The sequence below is a fragment of the Hyperolius riggenbachi genome, chromosome 9 (genome assembly GCF_040937935.1).
Source record: "Hyperolius riggenbachi isolate aHypRig1 chromosome 9, aHypRig1.pri, whole genome shotgun sequence".
Taxonomy (NCBI): domain Eukaryota; kingdom Metazoa; phylum Chordata; class Amphibia; order Anura; family Hyperoliidae; genus Hyperolius; species Hyperolius riggenbachi.
Genome location: NC_090654.1, coordinates 48,985,853 through 49,007,359, shown reverse-complemented (window position 1 = coordinate 49,007,359; position 21,507 = coordinate 48,985,853). Strand labels below are relative to the sequence as shown.

The following is a 21,507-nucleotide window of genomic DNA, read 5'->3' as shown; positions in this document are numbered from 1 at the left end:
GTTATTTCCCCCACTAGCTCCTGCATATTTTGAAACAGGTACCCAAGAGGTTAAACAGACACACAGCCTACGGTATTCAAGGGATGCCTGTTTTGTTCCGATCTCGGTCTGCTGCTGCCTGGAGGGTTCAAAAGCTTGTCCCGCCAGAGAAGGCTGCGGGTTCTATCAGATTCAATTATCCAGACTTGCAGAAGACAGGGGCTGTTTCTATTGGCTCCCTGCTCCTGCCAGTCACAGCTATCACTGCTTCTGCTTGTGAGTCACGCTCCCAGCATAGATACCACATTCTTTTTTTTTTTTTCACAATAAAAGATTTTATTGAACAAGTATGAAATACACATATTAAACAAATGCATAATCAGCATAACACTACAGTAGCAATCTTATAAAGTATTGCACGTACAGTTATCAATCACACAGAGTCAAGCATGAGTCAATATAACATCTAAATTCCAGTAGTGACTTATATTTGCAGATTTATATCAAAAATTCTAAACCTGCTCGTGTGACATCTTCCAGGATGCTTGCTCATCCTTCCGTGCCAAGAGTAGATAGATGAAAGGAGAAAAGGTGAAATAGAATAGAGAAAGGAGTAGAGAGGGTTTGGTACTTGTCTTTAAACCTAAGCTTCCAGAAGTGCCTTGCAGTCCTGTGAATACTGGAATTTCACCCAAACCGACCAGGTGATCAAATATTGATCATTCCTATCTTGAGATAGGAGAATTAATCTCTCAAGGGATTCCACTGAATCCATGCGCTTGATCCAGGTTTTGATTGAGGGAGGTGTGGTGGACTTCCAACACACGGGAATCAAAGCTCTTGCTGCATTTATCATGTGTATTGTAGGAGATTTTTTATAACTTTTCAGAGGTTCAAAGGTGTCATGGAGAAGAAAGGTCTCTGGTGCAAAAACAATTTTATCTCCTAAGTTCTTTTCCATCCAAAAATGGATCTGTCTCCAAAAGCGTTCAATCAGCGGGCATGACCAAAATATGTGAAGTAGTGTACCTCGTGTAGGCCACATCTCCAACAAAGATTAGATACAGATGGGAAGATCCTATGTAGCATTGAGGGGGTTTTATACAATCTAGTGATAATTTTGTAGCCTAATTCTTGTGTATTGACACTCACTGATCCTTTATGACTCAGCGTGAAGATCTTTTGCCACTGGTCATTATCAAATGTTTTCCCGAGATCCTATTCCCATTTTTCCTGAAATTTTAACTTGTCTGAACCCCCATTGCCCAAGAGTATTTGGTATAACCGTGAAATTAAATGGTCCGGTTTATTTTGGGCCAATACAAGGTGCTCAAATGTCGGTAAATTTTTAGACCAGTCAAATTTACTTTTTAATGAGTTTAGATAATGCCTGATTTGAAAGTATTGCCATTGCGTTAGTTTTAGGTCGTCCCGAAGTGCGGACATATCTGTAAATGATTTGACTGAGCCATGCGTAATAAAGTCATGCACTCTGGGACCCTGGTTAGAGGGCCAGTTCTGTAAGAAAGGAATGTCAGCTGCTGGGGGAAAAGCGGGGTTCTTACATAAGGGAGTTAATCTGCCAGGGAAGGATGCCAAGTCCAGCGAGACCAAGTTCTTGTGTAGTGCTTTAATGGAAGCTGTAATTAGAGGGTTGTTCCATTGACGAATATCATGTCCAGGACATTCTATCCATCCCAGATTGAATGATCTTATTCCTGTTGATTCCTGTTCCACCTGGACCCAGGATTTAGGCTTATCATAGTTGGCCCATTCCACCACACGACAGAGTTGTGCAGATAAATGATACTTGTGTAAATCTGGCAGTGCCATTCCCCCATCTTCTTTTGTGCGCATCAGGATTTGACGCTTTATTCTTGGTGGTTTTTGTCCCCATATAAATGTATTAATGTGTTTCTGCAGATCTCTAAGAAAGGCTGGAGGCAGTGAGATAGGTAGACACTGGCTGATGTACAAGAAGCGAGGCAACAAGTTCATTTTTACTGAAGCCAGACGGCCAAACCAGGAGATATTTTTTTTTGCTGGCCCCATCTCAATAGGTCTGTCTTGAGCTCATCGCCTATTCTCACAAAATTCAAAAGGTAAAGGTCTTTCAGATCGTGGGGTATATCAATAACCAGGTATCTAAGAGACTCTGTGGCCCATATAAAAGCAAAAGAAGACTTGCATTTTTTAATTGTAGGCTCATCAAGTGACACATTGAGTGCCTTGTATTTGCTAAAATTAATTTTAAAGTTTGAGATATATCCAAATTCCTTGAATTTCTTGATGAGGGCAGGCAATGAGGTCGCTGGATCTTGGAGATAGAATAGTAGATCGTCAGCAAAGGCAGCGACAACATGAGTGGAGGGCCCAATTTGTATACCCTTAATGGATGTATCTTCTCTAACAGCGTTAAGAAAGGGTTCAAGGGTGAGAATATAAATTAATGGGGAAAGGGGACAACCCTGTCTTGTCCCATTTCCTATGGTTACTGTGTTTGATAAAAGACTATTAGCCTTTACTCGTGCCGATGGGTTTGTATAGAGCAATTCTATCCATTGTTTCATGGATGCACCAAGGCCTAAATTCGACAGGGTGGCTCGCATATAATCCCAAGCCACCCTGTCGAATGCCTTCTCCGCATCCGTAGACAGAATGAACGCCTTGATGCCTCGTCTTTTAACATGAGCTATTATTCCCACTGTTCTCATTACGTTATCTTTAGCTTCCCTACCGGGCACAAAACCTGCCTGGTCCATTCCTATGTGAGCAGGAATGAATGAGAGAATTCTGTTAGCTAAAATTTTTGCTAACAATTTTGCGTCTAAATTTAACAAAGAAATCGGTCTATAGCTTGAGCAAAACTGGGCATCCTTCCCTGGCTTGGGGATAACCGATATGTGGGCCTCCAGGAATTGTGGAGAAGGGATGGTGGAGGCCGTGATTTTGTTAAATGCCGAGATGAATGGTAGGGCCAGTGTGTTTTTAAAGGTCTTGTAGTATTGGGAGGTTAGGCCGTCAGGTCCTGGCGCCTTGCCTGGCTTCAGATCTTTAACAGCTAAGAGAAATTCGTCTGTTGTCAGAGGAGACTCAAGGTCTTCTTTGTCTGTTTGAGATAAGTTTAGTGGTTTCCCGTATTTATGTAAGAAGTTAGTGATTTCTTCCCCTCTATCCGAGGAAGGGTGATTGTTGGATTTATTTACTGGGATATTATATAGAGCTTGGTAGTACTTTCTGAATTCCTCTGTTATTTCTTCAGATTTTGCCAGCTATGGGGGATCTGTGAGTGCATCATATGTTTCCTAAGAGTTTTTGCTAGATATTTCCCACTTTTATTCCCTATTTCATAAAATATTATTTTCCCAGCTAGAATTTTCCTTTTAGCATCTACAAAGACAAGGTTGTTTAGTTTTTGTCTGGCTAAGTTCAGTTCCTCTAACGTCTGGCTTGCTAATGTTGCTTATGTAGGGCCTCTAAACGTGCAATCTCTGCTGATAGAGTTAGGATACCTTCCTCTTTTTTAAGTTTAGCGCCCTGCCTAATAAAACTGCCTCTTACCACCGCCTTATGTGCTTCCCAGGTTGTTAATCCAGACACTTCTGGAGTGGTGTTTAAGTCAAAATATGAGGACAGGGTATTCGAGATTTCTTGTGTTCTACCTTTGTCATTCAGTAGGTTTGGGTTAAGTCTCCAGTTCCACGTTTTCATAGAGATCTCAGGCAGTTGTATTGTTAGGAAAACTGGAGAATGATCTGAGATTGTTTTATTTCCAATCTTTGTGTCATATACTAAGGACAGGTCTCTTTGTGACACAAAAATGTAGTCGATGCGGGTGTATTTGTTGTGGATAGGGAGAAAAAAGTGTAATCTTTTTCTGCTGGGTGAGCTAACCTCCATGGATCAGTGAGTGTCAATTGTTGTAGTTGTTTCCTAATATTCCCGAGAACTCTATAAGAGAGGACAGAGGAGCCATTGGTTCCTAAAAGAGTCTAAAAGAGGCTGCAGTGGGAGATTGAGATCTCCCCCAAGTATCAAAATTCCTTGATAGAACCCTAATAGCTTGGAGACCACAGAGGAGACAAAAGATAGCTGTTTGCTGTTAGGGGCGTACAGCGTTGCTAAAGTGACACTAAATGTACCAATCTTTCCTTTAATAAAGAGGAAGCGACCCTCTTTGTCTCTCTCTATGTCCTCCATCTCAAAGGGAATATCCCTGTGAATAAAGATAGATACCCCCTTAGTTTTGGAGCTCGGTATGGTTGAGTGGAAGGCCAGGGGATACCTCCCATCAAATCTTTTAGGAATGTGTTGTGTCCTCGAATGTGTTTCCTGTAAGAAAGCAATATGAACCTTCTCTTTATGAAGAAGATTGAAAACAGCTGATCGTTTATCTGGAATGTTAAATCCATTGACATTTAGAGACATGAATTTCCACTTCAGTGGACCTCTGTAAGTTTGTTGGGCCATGCTGAGGAGTGAAGATTCCCAGGAGGCCGTTCCCACCCCCCCCCCCACTCAGTCCAGGAGTGCTCCCTATAGAGGAGTAGTCAGTGTGAGGAGTGGGTTGAAGCAAGGCAGATAGTAGAGAGGAGATGAGAATATTAGTAGCAGTATAGAGAAGAAGGCACGGAAGGGGTGAGTAATAAGTTGTGTTCAACATGTGTCGAGCAGTATTAAGGTACCCACGTGAGTACGACGTGAAGGGACGTACTCACCTACAATGTGGGTTTGTTGTTCAGTATATAAAAATACACTGTGAGGGGAAAATGGAGAAACGTGCAACAGGATGTCCCAATAGTATTAGGAGAAACTATTTGAGTATAATGTATCATACACTATATGATCTCCCATTATAGCCCGTCATTTCTCTAGAGAGTGTCCCCTTAGTAGTTATTAGGTATGGTTTAGTTCTAGGAGGAGATATTTAAACTTATATATTAGCAATATTACTTCACAATCTATGATTCAGGTCAATTGCCTGTTAAGCAGATAGTTTTGAAGGGTCTTGAGGAAGAGGAAGGGGAAGGGGGAAAGGGGGAGGGGTAGAGGGGAGGGGTGGGGGGGATGGAGAGCATGAGGGGAGGGGGGGGGGGGAGAGGGAGGATCATTCCTGAATTACCACACCAATCATAACACCATATATATGTATGCATATTGTTCTAATAACAATTGAGTTAGGAAGAAGAAAGGATAAAAGCAGAGGTGGTAACACATAGTTATATCATAACCATTAAAGCGATGCCCCCTCATTTCACCCCCCTAATAAACATAACAGTCAAAATCCGCCTATCTAAAATAACCTAACATATCTCCTTAAAGGGAGGAGAGAGGGATAAGGTCCCTTCCATGTTTACAATAACAGTTAACCAGCATAGTTTTTCTATCAACCGGCGCCCAGCTAAAGGCACCCTCATTTATGCCCAAACATAGTGCAGAAACCAGAAGAGGATTAATGATAGGAGAAAAGTAATAAACGTGTTAACCATAAAGGGAAGAATGCCAGATCAGGTATACAGGGTAAGCTGTTCAGATCACAAAATACTTGCACTGGGATGTTTCAAGGCTTTGTGTAGAGCGACTGTAGTTACGGTCCCGGTTACCCAAGTGATCATATTGGAATCAAGTGTACATATCTTAACCCAGCGGATCTAGAGTTTCAAAGGATCTTTGAAAGTTGGGCCTTGTGATAGCTGTAGCGGCAGGTATAAATGCTTAATTCTCATCGGATGAGTTGCGGGTGTCTCGTGAAGATAGAGATCCTTTCCGCATAATTGGGTCAGGTAGTGGGAGAGTGGGATCCTCGTCCTCATCGTTTTCTGGCTGTTTCCTTCATCGCTGGTTTCTATTAGGGATGGCGTTCCACACCGGTGGGTTACTGTCCCAGTCCGGTAGTATCATTGATGGAATGCCCAAGTCAGCAAAGAAACCCTCTACGCCATCTGCGTTGTGGAGAGTAAAGAGTTTACCCCCTTGTTGTACTGTCAGTGCAAACGGAAAGCGCCAGCGGTACATAAAGCCTTTGTTTTTCAACGCCGTCAGCAGCGGTTTCAAGGCCCTGCGTTTAGCCAAAGTAATAGCAGACAGGTCTTGATATAGATTGATTGGAGTCTCATTGAAGAGTATTGCGTCTTGGGATCTTGCTTTACGCATGATTTCCTCTTTAAGTGGGAATGAGTCCAAGCAGCATATTACATCTCTTGGCTTGTCGTTATCCGATCCTCTTGGCCTAAGCGCTCTGTGGGCCCTTACGAATCCGATCTGTGTTTCTGCGGGGCGCTCTAACAGTTCGTTGAAAATAGATGAGAGTGCATGATCTAAACGGTCAGACGCCACAGTCTCCGGTAGGCCTTTAACTCTTATGTTGCATCTGCGTCCACGGTTATCTAAATCTTCAATTTGACGTGTATGTTCCGCTAGCCAGTTGGTATGGTCGTCTGAGGTATGGCGGAGGGACTGCAGTTGGGAGGCCTTGTTTGAGTCTCCCGCTTCCAGGTGGTGGAGACGGACTTCTATGGCGGCTACATCATTGCGGACCTCCGCTATGGCTGTGTGAAACGAGGCTTTGATGTCCTCTGCCATAGCATACATATCAGCCAGTGTGGGAGCTATGCGTGTTAGGTCACCCACCTTTGAAGTAGTTGGCGGTGATATGTCCGGAGAAGCCTGGGCGGGTTGTGTGTCTTTCGTCGGCGCCATCTTGGAAATCTGGGCCCGGGAGTTTTGTGAACGGAAAAGTTCTGGTACGGTCTTCCCCTTCTGCTGATGAATCAGCTTATGTTCTGCGGTAGTGTTTAGTGAGCGGCGGGAGCTCCTCATATCCATAAAATAGTCTCTGGGGAAAGCAGGAATAGACGCTTCAGGTGGGCGTTGTGCAGGAGCTAGGGTTTAAGCAGCCATCACGTTGCAGCATCAAGCCACGCCCCGTGATACCACATTCTTTTCATCCCTTCAAAGCAGACGCTATTGCTTCCTGACTTTACCACTTGCATGACCTGGATGCAGAATCTGGCTCCGCCCATCTCCAGCTCCATTTATTGCCACTCCCTATCAGTTTTCCCTTTGCTAGCTTGTCCTTTTGTGCTGATGACTGGCAGTGGGGTCAGGAAGTGACATCACTGCACAAACTGGTACAGCCAGGAAAACTAATTTATGCAGGTTCATTACAACTATGACTAAGGGCACATTGTAAGCCCGATATGCGTTAGTTGATCCTGCAGATGGTTTTTATCTGTCCAATTTTTCAATATACTACCAATGTTTACACTTAGCCAAAGCCTGCAAATCTTTTCTCCTTTTCCTATTGTGGCCTGATTGTGGCATAGTGTATCCTGCAGAGCATTATAGACTCTCTTGTCCACCTGAAAACTCATTTATGTGGTATTTGACAAAGAGTTTTGATGGCCGAAGCCACTTCTTGAGGTCTGGGACTCAAGGAGAAAGATAACTGGCCTGAAATCACTTTTGGTTATACAAGCTTGTGTGCAGTCATTGGAGGTAAGTCATTCACTTAGTCTTCCTCCCTTTTTACATACTAATATTGTTCAGTCCTAGTCTTTTTGTACCTCCTATATTTTCAGTGTCACGGTTACACCTTCCACAGGGGGGGATTCCTGTTTTAGGTGAATTTTTCTTCTTTGAGCTCGACTGGAAACACAACTTGTTCATAATTCCCGATATGGCCAATTCACCCTCCTGCTACATAAGCCCTTGCCAGCAGGCACCCTAATTATGAGAGTACATTTCTTTGTTAAAAAAGAACTAACTGCATTGATGTACAATGCAGTAAATTATTTAGGATACCCACTTTTACGTTATCCTGGTTTCAGCATCAAAGAGACGCTTCCTGTATATATTTCTGTATATTGGTATGTAGACCCGCCCCCACTGAGACTTTGCCTAGCCTGTTTATTATGTGGAATATGTGCCACAGAGCATTCTGGGAGAGCAGCTACTTTTTGTATTGGCTGGGTGAGGAAAAATGTTACTGTAACGAATGGGGAATTATCTCCGTGGTCAGCACACAAGCTGCGTGCTGACACTGCGGAAATCCCCCACAAGCGTCTGCATAACAGAACCCAGCTTTGGTGCAATGCACCTGTAGAGGGGAATTCCCACCGGCAGATGGAGCTGTGGAGTGCAGAGGAATAAACCCTCTGCACTGCCACAGATGCCAGCAGATAGGAATTGTACGAGGGGAAGCAATACAGGGCAAGATAGCCCCTAGTGAGAGAGAGTGAGCACAGAGACAGAATGTATGTATGTCCACCAATCTAGTCACCACCCGACGACGGTGAACACACACCAGCGAAGAACAAGTGGGAAAGCAATCGCCAGAATGGCGATTGCTAATAGCGACACAAGACTGAGTAAAGACAGAGCATAGGTATAGTAAGAAAGACACAGCAAACCATAACAATCAGAACGCCAAGGAAAATAACAAATGCACTCGCTAAACGCGGTCGCCGCACAAGAAGCGCAACAGCGACAAAACACGTTAATTGCACGGTCTCCGCACGAAAAGTGCAACAGAGACAAAACGCGCCAACCCGGACTAACAAAAGAACACAGAAAACACAAACAAACAAATAACAGAAACGCTTGCTAATTGGTTGCCTTACCTCAGGCAACAGCAAGCGTTTACAGACAGACAACAGGAACAGGTCAGATAGGATCCACTACTCTTCCGCAAGAGCGAGTGCGATCCACACAACAAGACAGACAGAAGGAGTAGCCAGTAGCAACCGCAGCTCTGGCTATACTCCTAGACAGAATACAGAGAGATCCACCGCCTCTAACGCTAGGGCGAATGCAATCCAAACAGACAGAGCGATTTCCTGTCAGCCGCCGCTGGTGACAGAACAATCGCAACAAAAAGACAGAACAATGCAATACAGATAATAACGACCTACTATGCTAGAAGGAATGCCAGTGCACCCCCAAGGAACTACTCTAAGATAGCAATATTAGCAAACAATAAGCAGAGGGCTTAGGCTCCAGGCAAGTTAGCAGGAACAAACCTTCATGACCAGCAGGGAATTCTGGGAGGAAATGGTATTTATACTGCAAGCCATCAAAGGAAGCAGCTAAGCAATTTGCATGACAAGTGGATGCAAATTCCTCACCAGAACAGCAACTCTGCAACTTGCAGAGTGAAGACAGGTCTCTTTTCCAGGGACCTGCAGCACTCAGACCTAAAAAATGGTCAAAAAGCTGTCTACCTGTGCAGACAGCAGAGCAGATCATTACAGTTACAATGTGCAAACACTGACTAATTAATCTATATATTAATTGAATAAAAATGACTAAATAATCTATAAGTAATCTATAAAAGCTTGTAATAAAGAGACAAAACAGCTTGTGGAACATTAAAGTTGTTCAGATTATTCTACCTATTTATTTTCTTTAGATGGTTTTTATAATTCATATAATATACAGAGCTCATCCAAAGTCAATTACTTATTTCTCAAGAACAGTGGAAATCTGTTAAAGGGAGTTTGAAACCAAAACCACACAAAAAAAACGTACTTACCTAAAGAGGGGGAGGACTCTGGGTCCTATAGAGCCTTCCCACTCCTCTCCACGTCCCGTCGTTCCTGCGCTGACTCCCCTGTTAGCAGTCTCCAACCGATCGGTCAGAGGCTGTTCTCTTCCACTGCGGGTGAACTTTGGAAGTCTTCCGAAGATGGGCCGCTCCATTCTGCGCACACGCAAGCGCGCTCTCTTGAGCATGAGCAGTATGGCGCCGTCTGTTTTCGGGAGTACTCTGGATCCCGTAGACTTCTGAAGCCTCTTGGGATGGGAGATTTGAATGCAGGAGTCTGCACTGCAGGGGAACGAGAGGATGAAGAGAGGAACAGGAAGGCTCTATAGGACCTAGAGCCTTCCCTCTCCTTAGGTAAGTATCGTTTTATTTTTTTGTTTGTTTGGTTTTGGCTTCAGATTCACTTTAAACTGTGAAGAGATTTAGTAGTCTTTTTACAGTGCTCCCGGGCCTAACTGCAGAATCTTATCACATATGACTTTATGTCAATGCCAATGGTCTCTCTGTAAGGTAACGCATTGCTTGGAGTCTAGGAACTCTTTTTGTAAGTCCTTTTCAGAAAATAACAGCAGTAATGAGGGTCTAGAAATTTGAAACCATACGTCAAACATCAAGGAAATGAATGGTACAGGTGATTATTTTTGTTAATGGTTAATTTATACCCAAAACCCACTCAGAGCTGGAAGTACCCTTTAAAAAAATAAACAAATCCCTTGGAAATGGGCAATTTTCTGCCCTGGAGACAAACAACACAGCAAACTATATCCCAGGGATGCAAACTCACAATGTAGTGGCACATTTTCGCTCTGCAAGGGGCCATGAAAAGGTTCAGTAAACTTGCTGCTTTGGGAACGGCCTTTATAACATTTAAGAATGGAAATCATATGAGATAGTTGGGATAGATACCAAGGATCTATACACCCATTCATTCTGAACAGTCCAAACAGCCACACCGGGCCTACAAAACCAGGATCGTCTCATGGAACACACAAGTCTTTATAAGACACTGTAAAATGGAATAAACTTGTGTGTGAAGGGGGATAATGGTTTTTATGATGTGATTCTAAACCCTTGCAACACAGGAAAGCAGCTCTAGAATCGGATTAAGATTAAAGTGGACCTGATCTCTTGCATAGGACAAAAGGAAAACAGAGAAATGCACCCTGTATGTATTTAGAGAGTTTATCAAGTGTAATTCCCCTCATCTGTGACTAATCAGTCACCACTGTCATTTGATCTATTCAGCTGTGTTTAATCCCTCCTGATCCATTTTCATGATCACCCACATCCCCCCTACCATTTACTTTTTTCTGGAAAATGCGGTTCCTGCATAATAGCGTACATATGCAAAAAATAACATATTCCGCATTTTTTATTTTTATAATCAACTTTTTACAATTAACCGCTTCCCGACCACCCAATGCAGAATGGCAGCGTGACAGCGTCTCTCGTTCCTCCGCGAGGCATATATGCGTCATCTCGCAAGAAACGAGATTTGACAGGAGCTCATGCTCGCAAGAGAGCTCGCTCCCGTCAGTTCACGCAGCAGGCCCCAGTGATCAGCCTGCCAGCAACTGATCAGTGCTGGCAGGCTGTTTTTTTTGTAATTAGTTAAGGAAGTATTTATATAGTGCTGACATCTTAGCGATGTACAGAGTATAGTCATGTGACTTAAATGTCCTTCGGAGGGGCTCACAATCTAATCTCTACCATAGGCAAATGTCTATGTATGTATAGTGTAGCGTATGTATCATAATCTAGGGCCTATTCGGGGGGAGGGGTAAAAAAAAAGGGTTTTTTTGCAAAAATGTTGGTCTTTATTCATTAATTAAAAAAAATTAAAAATAAATAAAAATAGTAGCAGCAATCAAATAACTTTAAAATAAATTTCTATTTGTGAGAAGAAAAGGAGGTAAAATTAACTACCTGCGGACCGCTCCACGCCGATTGGAGTGAATGGCTGCTTATGGGGCTTGCAGGAGAGCATGCGTGCCAAAGAAAGCACATCTCCACTCTGATGATGGACCTCCACCTTCAGTCTCCCGCTCGGAGACTGTTCGCCGTCTAATAACTATGTACAGTGCTGCGATCTACAGCAGCGCTGTACTGGGGACAACAGTGTGACACGGCTGTCCCCCTGGGGGACACAGGAGCGATCAGCTGTGATAGGCTGAAGCCTATGACAGCCAATCGCTGTGATAGGCTGACTGGGGGAGGGAGGGAGGGTAAAAGATTTGAAAAAATAAAATTAAATAAAATAAACATTGGGGGAGTGATGATCAGACCCCACCAACAGAGAGCTCTGTTGGTGGGGAGAAAAGGGGGGTGAAATCACTTGTGTGCTGAGTTGTGCGGCCCTGCGGCGAGGCCTTAAAGCTGCAGAGGCCCATTTAGTAAAAATTGGCCTGGTCACTAGGGGGGGTTTAACACCTCGGCCCTCAAGTGGTTAATTTTGGCGCTAAGTTGTATGCCCAAGCAATAAACCGTTAAAGTTGTGAAGTGATGAACTGTAAAAAATGGCCTAGTCATTAGGGGGCTTTTGACATCTGAAGCTTGATAGGGTAATTTACTTTATTTACAACAAAAAAATTAAAATTCGGGGAAAAATCGAAAATTCTGAATTGGTAAGATACTTATTGGAAAGTGGATATTTCATCGGAATCAGAAATTGGTATTTCTGACCATCCCTAGTGCGTGCCACCAACCAGAAGCATAAACCCATGGCTAGCGGCGCGCACTCACAGGAGGACATGGACACCCAGGCGGGATCGTGGACAGGTGAGCGTGACAACAACACCTTCTGACATCAACAAAAAATGTACATTCCTCAAATTCCTTTTTCTTTGTCAAGAACATTTAAAACTATGCGGCATCCATGTCTGCTGAACTGGCTGTCATCTTCCTTCACTTTGGGGTCCTTTTACACTACATCAGTTGCTGTCAGTTGTAACTGAAAGGACAACTGATGTGCAGTCAAGTGTCCATGTTTCCCTATGGCCTCTTTCACACTCCAGGTTGAAAAACTTTTTCGCAATGTAGGGGCCCATTCACACTTGAGCGTTTTGCCGGCGATTTCGTCAAAATGCTCAAACACTAGCGCTTTTGAAAGCGCTATTGCTATGAAACCCTATGGGCCCGTTCTTACTTGGACGATTTGCGATAATCGCCGGAAATCGCCCAAAAACGCTAAACGCAAATGCGTGGCGTGCACCATTTTCAGGCGATTTCCCGGCGATTGCGTTTCAGTGCTATAGAAGCGCTAAACGCGATCGTGAAAAAATCGCCCAGTGTGAATGGTAATTTTTCACGATTAATTGCGCAAAATCGCCATAGCAAAACGCTAGCATTTTGCGATCAGCAAGTGTGAATGGGCCCTTATGCTATGGAGAGAAAAAAAATGCACTAAAATGCAACACATTAAAGTGACACAGAAGCAAAATTTTTTTACGATAAATGAATTGTATGTGTAGTACGGATAATAAATAAAACATTAGGAGCAAAGGAAAGAGTCTCATATTTTTATTTTTAATTATATAGCTTTTTTTATAACATTGCATCATTCTTTATTATTTGCAGTTTGCAAACCACACTCTATTTTAAACTAAAAACCAAAGCAGAGCTAATGACCCTTTGAACTCCCCTGCAGTAAAACCTTATCTGAAGCTGCCTCTCACTGTTTGTTTGATGTATAAGTGCTTCAGAAAACAAGACTGTCTTGACCCATGTTGGGTCGGAGAGCTCAGAGAAGCTTTTTTGCATAGATAACAAGTGACGTTTTTGAAAACAATATGAGACTCTTTTCTTTGCTACTAATTTTCTATGTCTTGGCTGTGCTACACATACAATTCATTATCTCATGTTTTTTTTCGCTTCAGTGTCACTTTAAGTGTAAAAGGGCCCTTAGGCAAATGCCTAAGCTGCCTAACTATAAATTGTTGAATAAAATCACTTGGTTCTCCCTTTGAAAATTTTTTGGGGAAAATAATCACTGTGTATTTGTTGCTGTTGCTTTTAATTTTGTCAGTGATTTCTTACCACTTTGTACAGATTTATTCCCCGTTTAGGCGTTCTGTCGCTCCTTGTCGCCGTTCCCCTGCCACAGTGGCCATTAGTCTCTATGAGACGGGCCACAGTGCGACACAACAGAAGTGCTTCAGACAATGCAAAGGTGGAGCAGACTCTACAGTGCATTGCCAAGCAGGACCGCTTGGTGTACAATTACTTTGGAGTTGATGGCACCGCAACAATCCATTTAGATTATTGCAGCAGCGGTGCGCATGCACCAACCGTTCAAAATCCAGTGACGTACTTCCTGTCCACGTCACTGAGGGGAGCAGAGCTAAACAAAATACCATGATTAGTGTACTCTGCCCAGGGCTGACCATGACGCCAGGTGATGCCGCTTCCTCAGGTGGCGGCATCCCGTCTATCCCCTCGTTCCCGCCCACCCCCCTCTCTCTCGGCTCCCTTCCAAGCCGCTGCTTAACTTCTTGAAGCAAGCGGTGGCTACCTCATGCAGCAGGACAGGCTCACCGGGTCCCCCTCACCTGTCCTGCTTCCTCAGATCGTGGGAAGCAATTATCGTTCTTCTGGTATACGCGCGGCTATGGTAGCCCCGCCGGGTCATGCGGATCTGAGGTTTGCAAGCAGGCCCGGCGAGGGGGACCCGGTGAGCCTGTCCCGCTGCAGGAGGAGGCCGCTGCTTGCTTCAAAAAGCTTTCATCATCACAACTTTACCTCAGGCAGCAAAAAGTCCAGAACCATCCCTGACAGGATGTTTAAAATATGAAATGGTGCGCTGCGATTGTCCTGCAACATTTTCTCCTGCCACAAGACAATCGTAACACACCAAGTGTGCAATTAGTCTTATTGTGAAAAAAAGAATAGTTGCAAATCTTAAAGTGAATGTTTACCGGATTAAAAAAGAAAAAGTCAGATACTCACCTAAGGAGAGGGAAGGCTCGGTCCAAATGAGCCTTCCCCCTCCTCTCCCGGTGCCCGGTCCCGCGCAGGATCCCCCGTGGCAGTATTCGACCAGTTCGGTCAAATACTGCCACTTCCGCATGCCTTCGGGAGCTTTCGGAAGCCTTTGGGAGCACTCGGGCTCTCGATGACGCGGCCGCTCCATACTACGCATGCGCGAGCGCCCTCTATGACGGACTCGCGCGTACGTAGTATGGAGCGGCCCATCTTCGGAAGCCCGAGTGCTCCCAAAGACCTCTGAAGTCCCTGCGGCGGCGGACGCGAACGGGGGAGCCAGCGCAGCACCGAGGGCACCGGGAGAGAAGAGGGAAGGCTCATTAGGACCGAGCCTTTCCTCTCCTTAGGTGAGTATCTGACTTTTTCTTTTTTAATCCGGTACCCATTGGCTTTAATAAGCTGTGCAAGACCTTTAATTGAATTTCTGTTGATTCAACTCTGTTCATTACTAAAGAAAGATGAATGCAAAAACATGTTCCTTATTTTAAATATGTAAAAATATAGTCAAATACATGGAGATCACTAAGCAATAAATACATCTGATCAAAAGTAACTTATGATTAGTTGTGTAACTAACGATCTCTTGTACCGGTACTATGGCTTACCTTGCTGGGCTGATCCTGTCTGAGGAAAAAATATTAACGCCTGCAGCGCCAACAACAGGGCGGATGACCCTATCATCTTCTATTCCTGCAAAGAAACCAAAAATAAACATTAAAAAAAGCCTTACAGGTTTTTGTTTTTTTTTTTGCTTTTTTAAGTTTTATTAGAAGATTTTCAAGAAATAGAGCAAAACATTGAACGGCAATAATACTGTAACTTGCCTTAGAAAGACTCATGTACAGCAGATTACAATCAAGATTATATCACAGCTTCTATGAAAAAAACGTTCTGGCTAAGCCAAACATCAATGAAGTATCCTAACTAACAATCCTGACAAGAAGAATACCTGTAGAAAGTTGTACATAGCAGAAATGGACAAGCCATTCCCACTTATAAACGAGTCATGTCAAAGTAATAATATACACATCTAAACTGAACTCTGTATGTAAAGACGAGCAGTATACACCAGAACTAGTCAGGGTAACATCACTGAAACAAAAAAACCATGCTGAAAACCTTAATTTATATCCAGGATTAAGATACTGCAGAGACCTATTCATAATCTCCTCATGCCCTTGTTAGATTGCACCAGTTAATCCTGTAGGTGAGACTTGCTTTCTGTATTAGTCACATGATCTGTCACACCTCAACACTCTTTCCTGAAAAGCCATATATAAGATTAAGAAAATGGACATGCGTGGTTCCTTATGACCCGATTAGGATATTCTAGCAGATATCTATGGTCTACTTGTGTTGGGCTCTCATTCTAACTAACTTCTCTCATTTCAAATTATAAAACTGAGGCCTTGTTCACATTATAGGCATTTTTGTAAAAATGTAAGCGCGGGCGATTTTCAAAATCGCCCTGAAAACGCTTGTGCAATGATTCCCTATGAGAGCGTTCATATCAGAGCGGTTCGTTTGCGATCCGCTTTGAAAATCGGTGCTTGGGCCATTTTTGAGGTGATTTGCCGAAATGAAAGGAATAGGGAAAACGCAAAACGCTCATAAAATCGCTTTGGCAAGCGATTGCGTGAGCGTTTATTTAAAAAAAAAATACATTGTATTTATTGTTTCCGGATTTTTCTTTGGATCAAAAGACGGAAGTGCTCTGCAAAAGCGCTTACAAAAACTCCCACAAAACGAGCGAACGCGCGGAAAATCGGCGGAAAACGTTTTAAAAAATCACAGAAAAAAAAGCCCACCACGCACGGAGGCGCTAGCTGAACGCAATGTGAACGAGGCCTGAGAGATTAAAAGTTTGCATAGTTGAAGGGATATCTGGATTTTTCCAAATAGAGATCAATAGATATCTTGTGGCCGCCTACAAGTGATACTATCATTCCGTAATTTAGATACATTTGATCTTGCCCAATATTAAGTAGGAAATGGCCTGTTGTTGGAGTAGATTAAAAGCCTTACAGTTTTGATAATATTTCTCCTCTGTATTTCTCAGACACAAAATGTAGGGACCAGAGATGGATTAAAGTGGACCTGAACTCTTGCACAGGACAGAAGGAAAATACTGTACAGGTAGTCCCCGGTTAACTAACCAGATAGGGACTGTAGGTTCGTTCTTAACCAGAACTACTGAGCCTGCGCAGTACAGCCCGGAGGACGTCCGATGACGTCAGCACGCCGGCGTGGAACGCACAATGGAGTGCAGAAGAGGCCCGACCTCGCCGCCGGCCTGGCCAGGTCGGGTCGGCCACTGGGAGCCTGCGGAGCGGCGCCGAGGGCACCTCCTGTCTGCCACAGGCTGGAGGAAGCCCCAGGTAAGTGGATAAGGTTTTTTATTTTTTCTCATAGTCCCTGAACCTTCCCTTTAAGTCGGAAAAATTTGCTATCTCTGTCCCCTGCACCTCCTCTGTGCCCCCCTGTGCCTCCAGTGTCCCCCTCTGTGCCACCTCTGCCCTCTGTACCTGCTTATACAAGTTAAGCCCGAAGGGTTGAAATTTTTTTACATCCGAGCAACTTTCACCCCCCATTCATTTGCCAATAACTTTATCACTACTCATCACAATTAATTGATCTATATCTTGTTTTTTCCGCCACCAATTAGGCTTTCTGTGGGTGGTATATTTTGCTAAGAGCCACTTTACTGTAAATGCATTTTAACAGGAAGAATAAGAAAAAAATGGAAAAAATTCATTATTTCTCAGTTTTCAGCCATTATAGTTTTAAAATAATACATGCCTCCATAATTAAAACTCACGTATTGTATTTGCCCATATGCCCCGGGTATTTCACCATTAAAATTATGTCCCTATCACAATGTATGGCGACAATATTTTATTTAGAAATAAAGGTGCATTTTTTCCATTTTGCGTCCATCACTGTTTAGAAGCCCATAATTTATTAAATCATATTGATATACTCCTTTGACATGCATATTTAAAAAGTTCAGACCCTTAGGTAACTATTTATGTTTTTTTTTTTTTTTTATTATTGTAATTTTTTTTTTTTTTAATTTAAACTTGTATGTGGGTATTTTTTGGTGTGGGAGGTAAACAGGGTTTTTTTTAATATATTTATATGTTTATTTTTAAAACTTTTTTTTTTTAGGTGTAATTTGCTATTTGGCCACAGAATCAAAAAGTCCTGGGAGCGATTGATCTCGCTCCCAGGCAGAAGAAAGGAGACCAGAGCTCAGAAAAGCCGCCTGAAGAGACACTGTCGGCTTTTCTCCGGGGGGGTCCGATCAGCGAAAGGGATTTATAATCCATTTCACTGATCGGTGGGCTAGCGGCCAGCAGCGGGGGCGCGCACAGGGGGGCCCGCGGGAGCGCGCGCGACCCGCGGGAGTGCGCGCAGCCCAACTGGACGAGAAATCTCGTCCAGTTGGGCTTAAGTGGTTAAAAGCCATTTTTTCTTTGAATTTAAAAAATCAATTTTTTTCAAAAACTACGTGAATTTTTTTGGGGGGGCTTGTTCCCATGGAAACACTGAACCAATACCATTCGTATCTAGGGTTGTTCGTAAGTCAGGGACTACCTGTATATAGAAATGAACCCTGTATGTATTTAAAGGGTTTAGCCTGTCTAATTCTCACTAATCTGTGACCAAGCACAAGTTGTAATTTGATCTCTCAGCTGTGTCAGATCAGGCATTTCTTCTGCAATGGCAGAGTAGCAAATTGGTAAACACAGGATGTTAATAATATGTCTGCTTTTCAGATTCTTTGCAGGATTTGGATCAGCTGTAACAAGGAAATGTTTTTCTTTAGAAGGTTATTATACTGTTGTGTATCTTTTAAAGCTACATAGTTACATAGTTATTTGGGTTGAAAAAAGACAAACGTCCATCGAGTTCAACCAGAGAACAAAGTACAACACCAGCCTGCTCCCTCACATATCCCTGTTGATCCAGAGGAAGGCGAAAAACCCTTACAAGGCATGGTCCTATTAGCCCCAAAAGGGAAAAAAATTCCTTCCCCACTCCAGATGGTAATCAGATAAAATCCCTGGATCAACATCAGTGGAGAGGAAGTTCTGAGTTCAGGTCCGCTTTTAGATGTCATGGGGCCCTAGGCAAGGTAGTGGATTTGGGGCCCCATGTGGTCCTTTTGGTAAGCTGAAGTGGAGAGAGGTCAGAGAAGGTGGCAGGTGAACCCTTTGACACCCACTAGGTCCCAGGCAGCTGCCTAGGTTGCCTGGAGGGTGATCCTGCTTTGGCAGGGACAGTTGCATACATACAAACCTTGGAATTGATTCACAAAACTTTTCTTATTAATTATCACTCCTTGCCTGGTTATCTCATGAAATATTTTACATGTATTTTTAGGTGAAAAATGTATTATTGGCAAAGCGACTGTGGAAAAATGCAGCAGGCTGAGATTTTACTTCGCATACAATTGCATCCCAAAATTTGCATGAAATGGAACCTGCTGACCGCTAGCGCTAGATTCACTTTTAGATTATCGCATTTCAATAATTCGCAAATCGCAATTGTCGGGCTGCACGATTATTGGTTCAATCGCATTTCACTCTCGATGGTTCACAGCGCAATCGCAGCAAGTGGAAAAATAAGCTTTTGCAATTGTAAACGTATTTGTGATTGCGCTTGCATGTGGAAAAGGGTCCAAACAGGGAAGCAGGAAATTTGGGCGCATGAGGCAGGTGGACAAAAAGGGCGCCGCCATTCACTCCCATAATAAATATCGTTTAATCGGCGCCCAACAGGAAAAAAGGGCGCCGGAGAAAAATAACGTTTTAAAAGCGGCGCTCGGAGACTTTTAATGTTTTATAACTGCTTCTCATGATTACACGTTATTTAATGATTTATAATTGATTGATAATGATTTATAATTTTCTAAACATTATTTTTAAACGAAAAACAGTACAATATTTTTTAAAACATTATTTATAAATGAAAAATTGTAAAAATTTTTCTTTTTTAAATCATTATTTTTAAACGAAAAACCGCACAATATTTTTTAAAACGTTATTAATGCTTATCACAGGGGGGTCTTAGGTTTAGGCACCACCAGGGGGGTCTTAGGTTTAGGCACCACCAGGGGGGTCTTAGGTTTAGGCACCAACAGGGGGGTCTTAGGTTTAGGCACCAACAGGGGGGTCTTAGGTTTAGGCACCAACAGGGGGGTCTTAGGTTTAGGCACCAACAGGGGGGTCTAGGGGTTAGGGGTAGGTACAGGGAAGGTTACTTAGTATTTTTTTTTTAAACGTTATACGTTTCACTTTTTAAACGGAAGATTAACGTTTTTATAATTGTCGATTTCATACACATTATTTAATGATTTATAACTTTATAAAACATTATTTTTAAACGATATATAGCACAATTTATTTTTTAAACGTTATTCATGCTTATCATTTAAAACCGTGCGCCCTTTTTTCCCGGCGCCCTTTTTTAACGTTCGCTCCAAACAGATACATTATGTGTGTTTTCATGTGCGATTTTTGCGTTGTGGCACTTTCCTAAGTGTGACCACTGGGAACACACTAGGCAGAAACGCACCTAATGCAAGTCAATGGGCCGCATGAAAAACGCATATGTTTGCATTTAGAAATGTGCGTTTTTAAAAATGCTGGTTTTGTTACATATTTTTCCAAAACGCATCAAAAACGTACATAATGAAAGTCAATGGTGATGCCGAAGTATTGCGATGTAGTGCATTTTGTATGCGTTTTGCATGCATTTTTATGTGCGTTATTTTTTTTATTTTTTTTTTAAGACAAGTTTTTGATGATGTATTTCCGCTTTCTGTTGACTTCCTAGTGATGTGTATAAAACGCATTAAAACGCATGCAAAATGCAAGAAAAACGCGAGTGTGGTGGGAAAAACCGTGAACACAGAAAACGCACTAAAAATGCACAAACGCATATGCAGCAAAACGCAACCTTTCCTGCACTGCCTAGTGTGTTCCCAGCCTAAAGGTTATGATGCTGTGGCTAATGCTTTAGAGCAGAGAGGAAGTTCTGAGTCTAGCCCACTTTAAAGAGACAAAAATGAATTATATCAACATTCTTTTTATAGCCAAGCTTCACACAAATATTTGTTGCGCGTGTCAGACAGCAGGTCAGTCCCCACCAGATGTAATAAGTCAGTGTTTGTATGAGCGCACAGTTTTGGCAGCAGAAATAATCCCAACTGACTGGGGTCAGACCTCACAAGTCATACAAAGCAGTGGCCTGGGTCCATTAGTAAACTAAGATTATTAGACAAATGCAAAGTTGTGTCTCTCACAGAAGCCTCGCCCCTTATCTGCGGCCCTGTCCGCCTGTGGGAAGGGGTCATCCTGAGCACACGGCGGAGGATGTGACATCCATCTCCACACGGTTGTTTATGAAGCGGAATTCTTGGAATCTGTTGAAATTCATGTCAGGCTAGCATCCATATGCCATTTTTTCTGGGAAGTAAAAAGTCTTGTGCGCGTTTGATGTTCGCAGGCGCGGTAACGTGGAGAGACGTGGCACACACATGTTGCAGGTTAGTCTGCAGGGCAACTGCAAAGGACAAGTGTACTCGTAAAATAAACAATAAATATGCCACATCCACTGGAAATCACCTCCTGATCAGTAATACTTTTCTAAGCAGGCCCGGATTTACCTTACAGGAGCCTATAGGCCCAGATGTCCTGGCACCTTAGACTTTGCCCTCCATGAACCTGCAAATCCCCACCAAACTGCGCCACAACTGTGTTGGTTGTCCCAGCTGTCACTTCTTCCCTTGCCTGTCATAGGTAGCTACAGGTTCCCCTTAGTATTAGGTAGACAGAAGTACCCTCAGTATTAAGTAGCTAGAGTTGCCCCAAGTATTGGGTAGCTAGAGGAACCTCAGGATTAAGTAGCTAGAGGTGCCCCTGACTGAAGGGAGATCTCATCAGTGGAATGCAGAGAGCAGGGTGGGTAACCTCTCATTTATACTCTCATTAGGACTT

The 21,507-nt window shown here is 43.1% G+C and overlaps 1 protein-coding gene across 1 annotated transcript in view; it reads right to left on the bottom strand.

Moving 5' to 3' along the window:
- Positions 1 to 21,507, bottom strand: part of COL7A1 (collagen type VII alpha 1 chain) — a 331,680-nt gene that overhangs the window by 261,081 nt on the left and 49,092 nt on the right. Inside the window, exon 2 of the mRNA XM_068254821.1 lies at positions 15,109 to 15,193. Within this exon, the coding sequence (XP_068110922.1) occupies positions 15,109 to 15,184 (76 nt within the window). The 5' untranslated portion in view covers positions 15,185 to 15,193. The remainder of the gene's footprint in view (positions 1 to 15,108; positions 15,194 to 21,507) is intronic.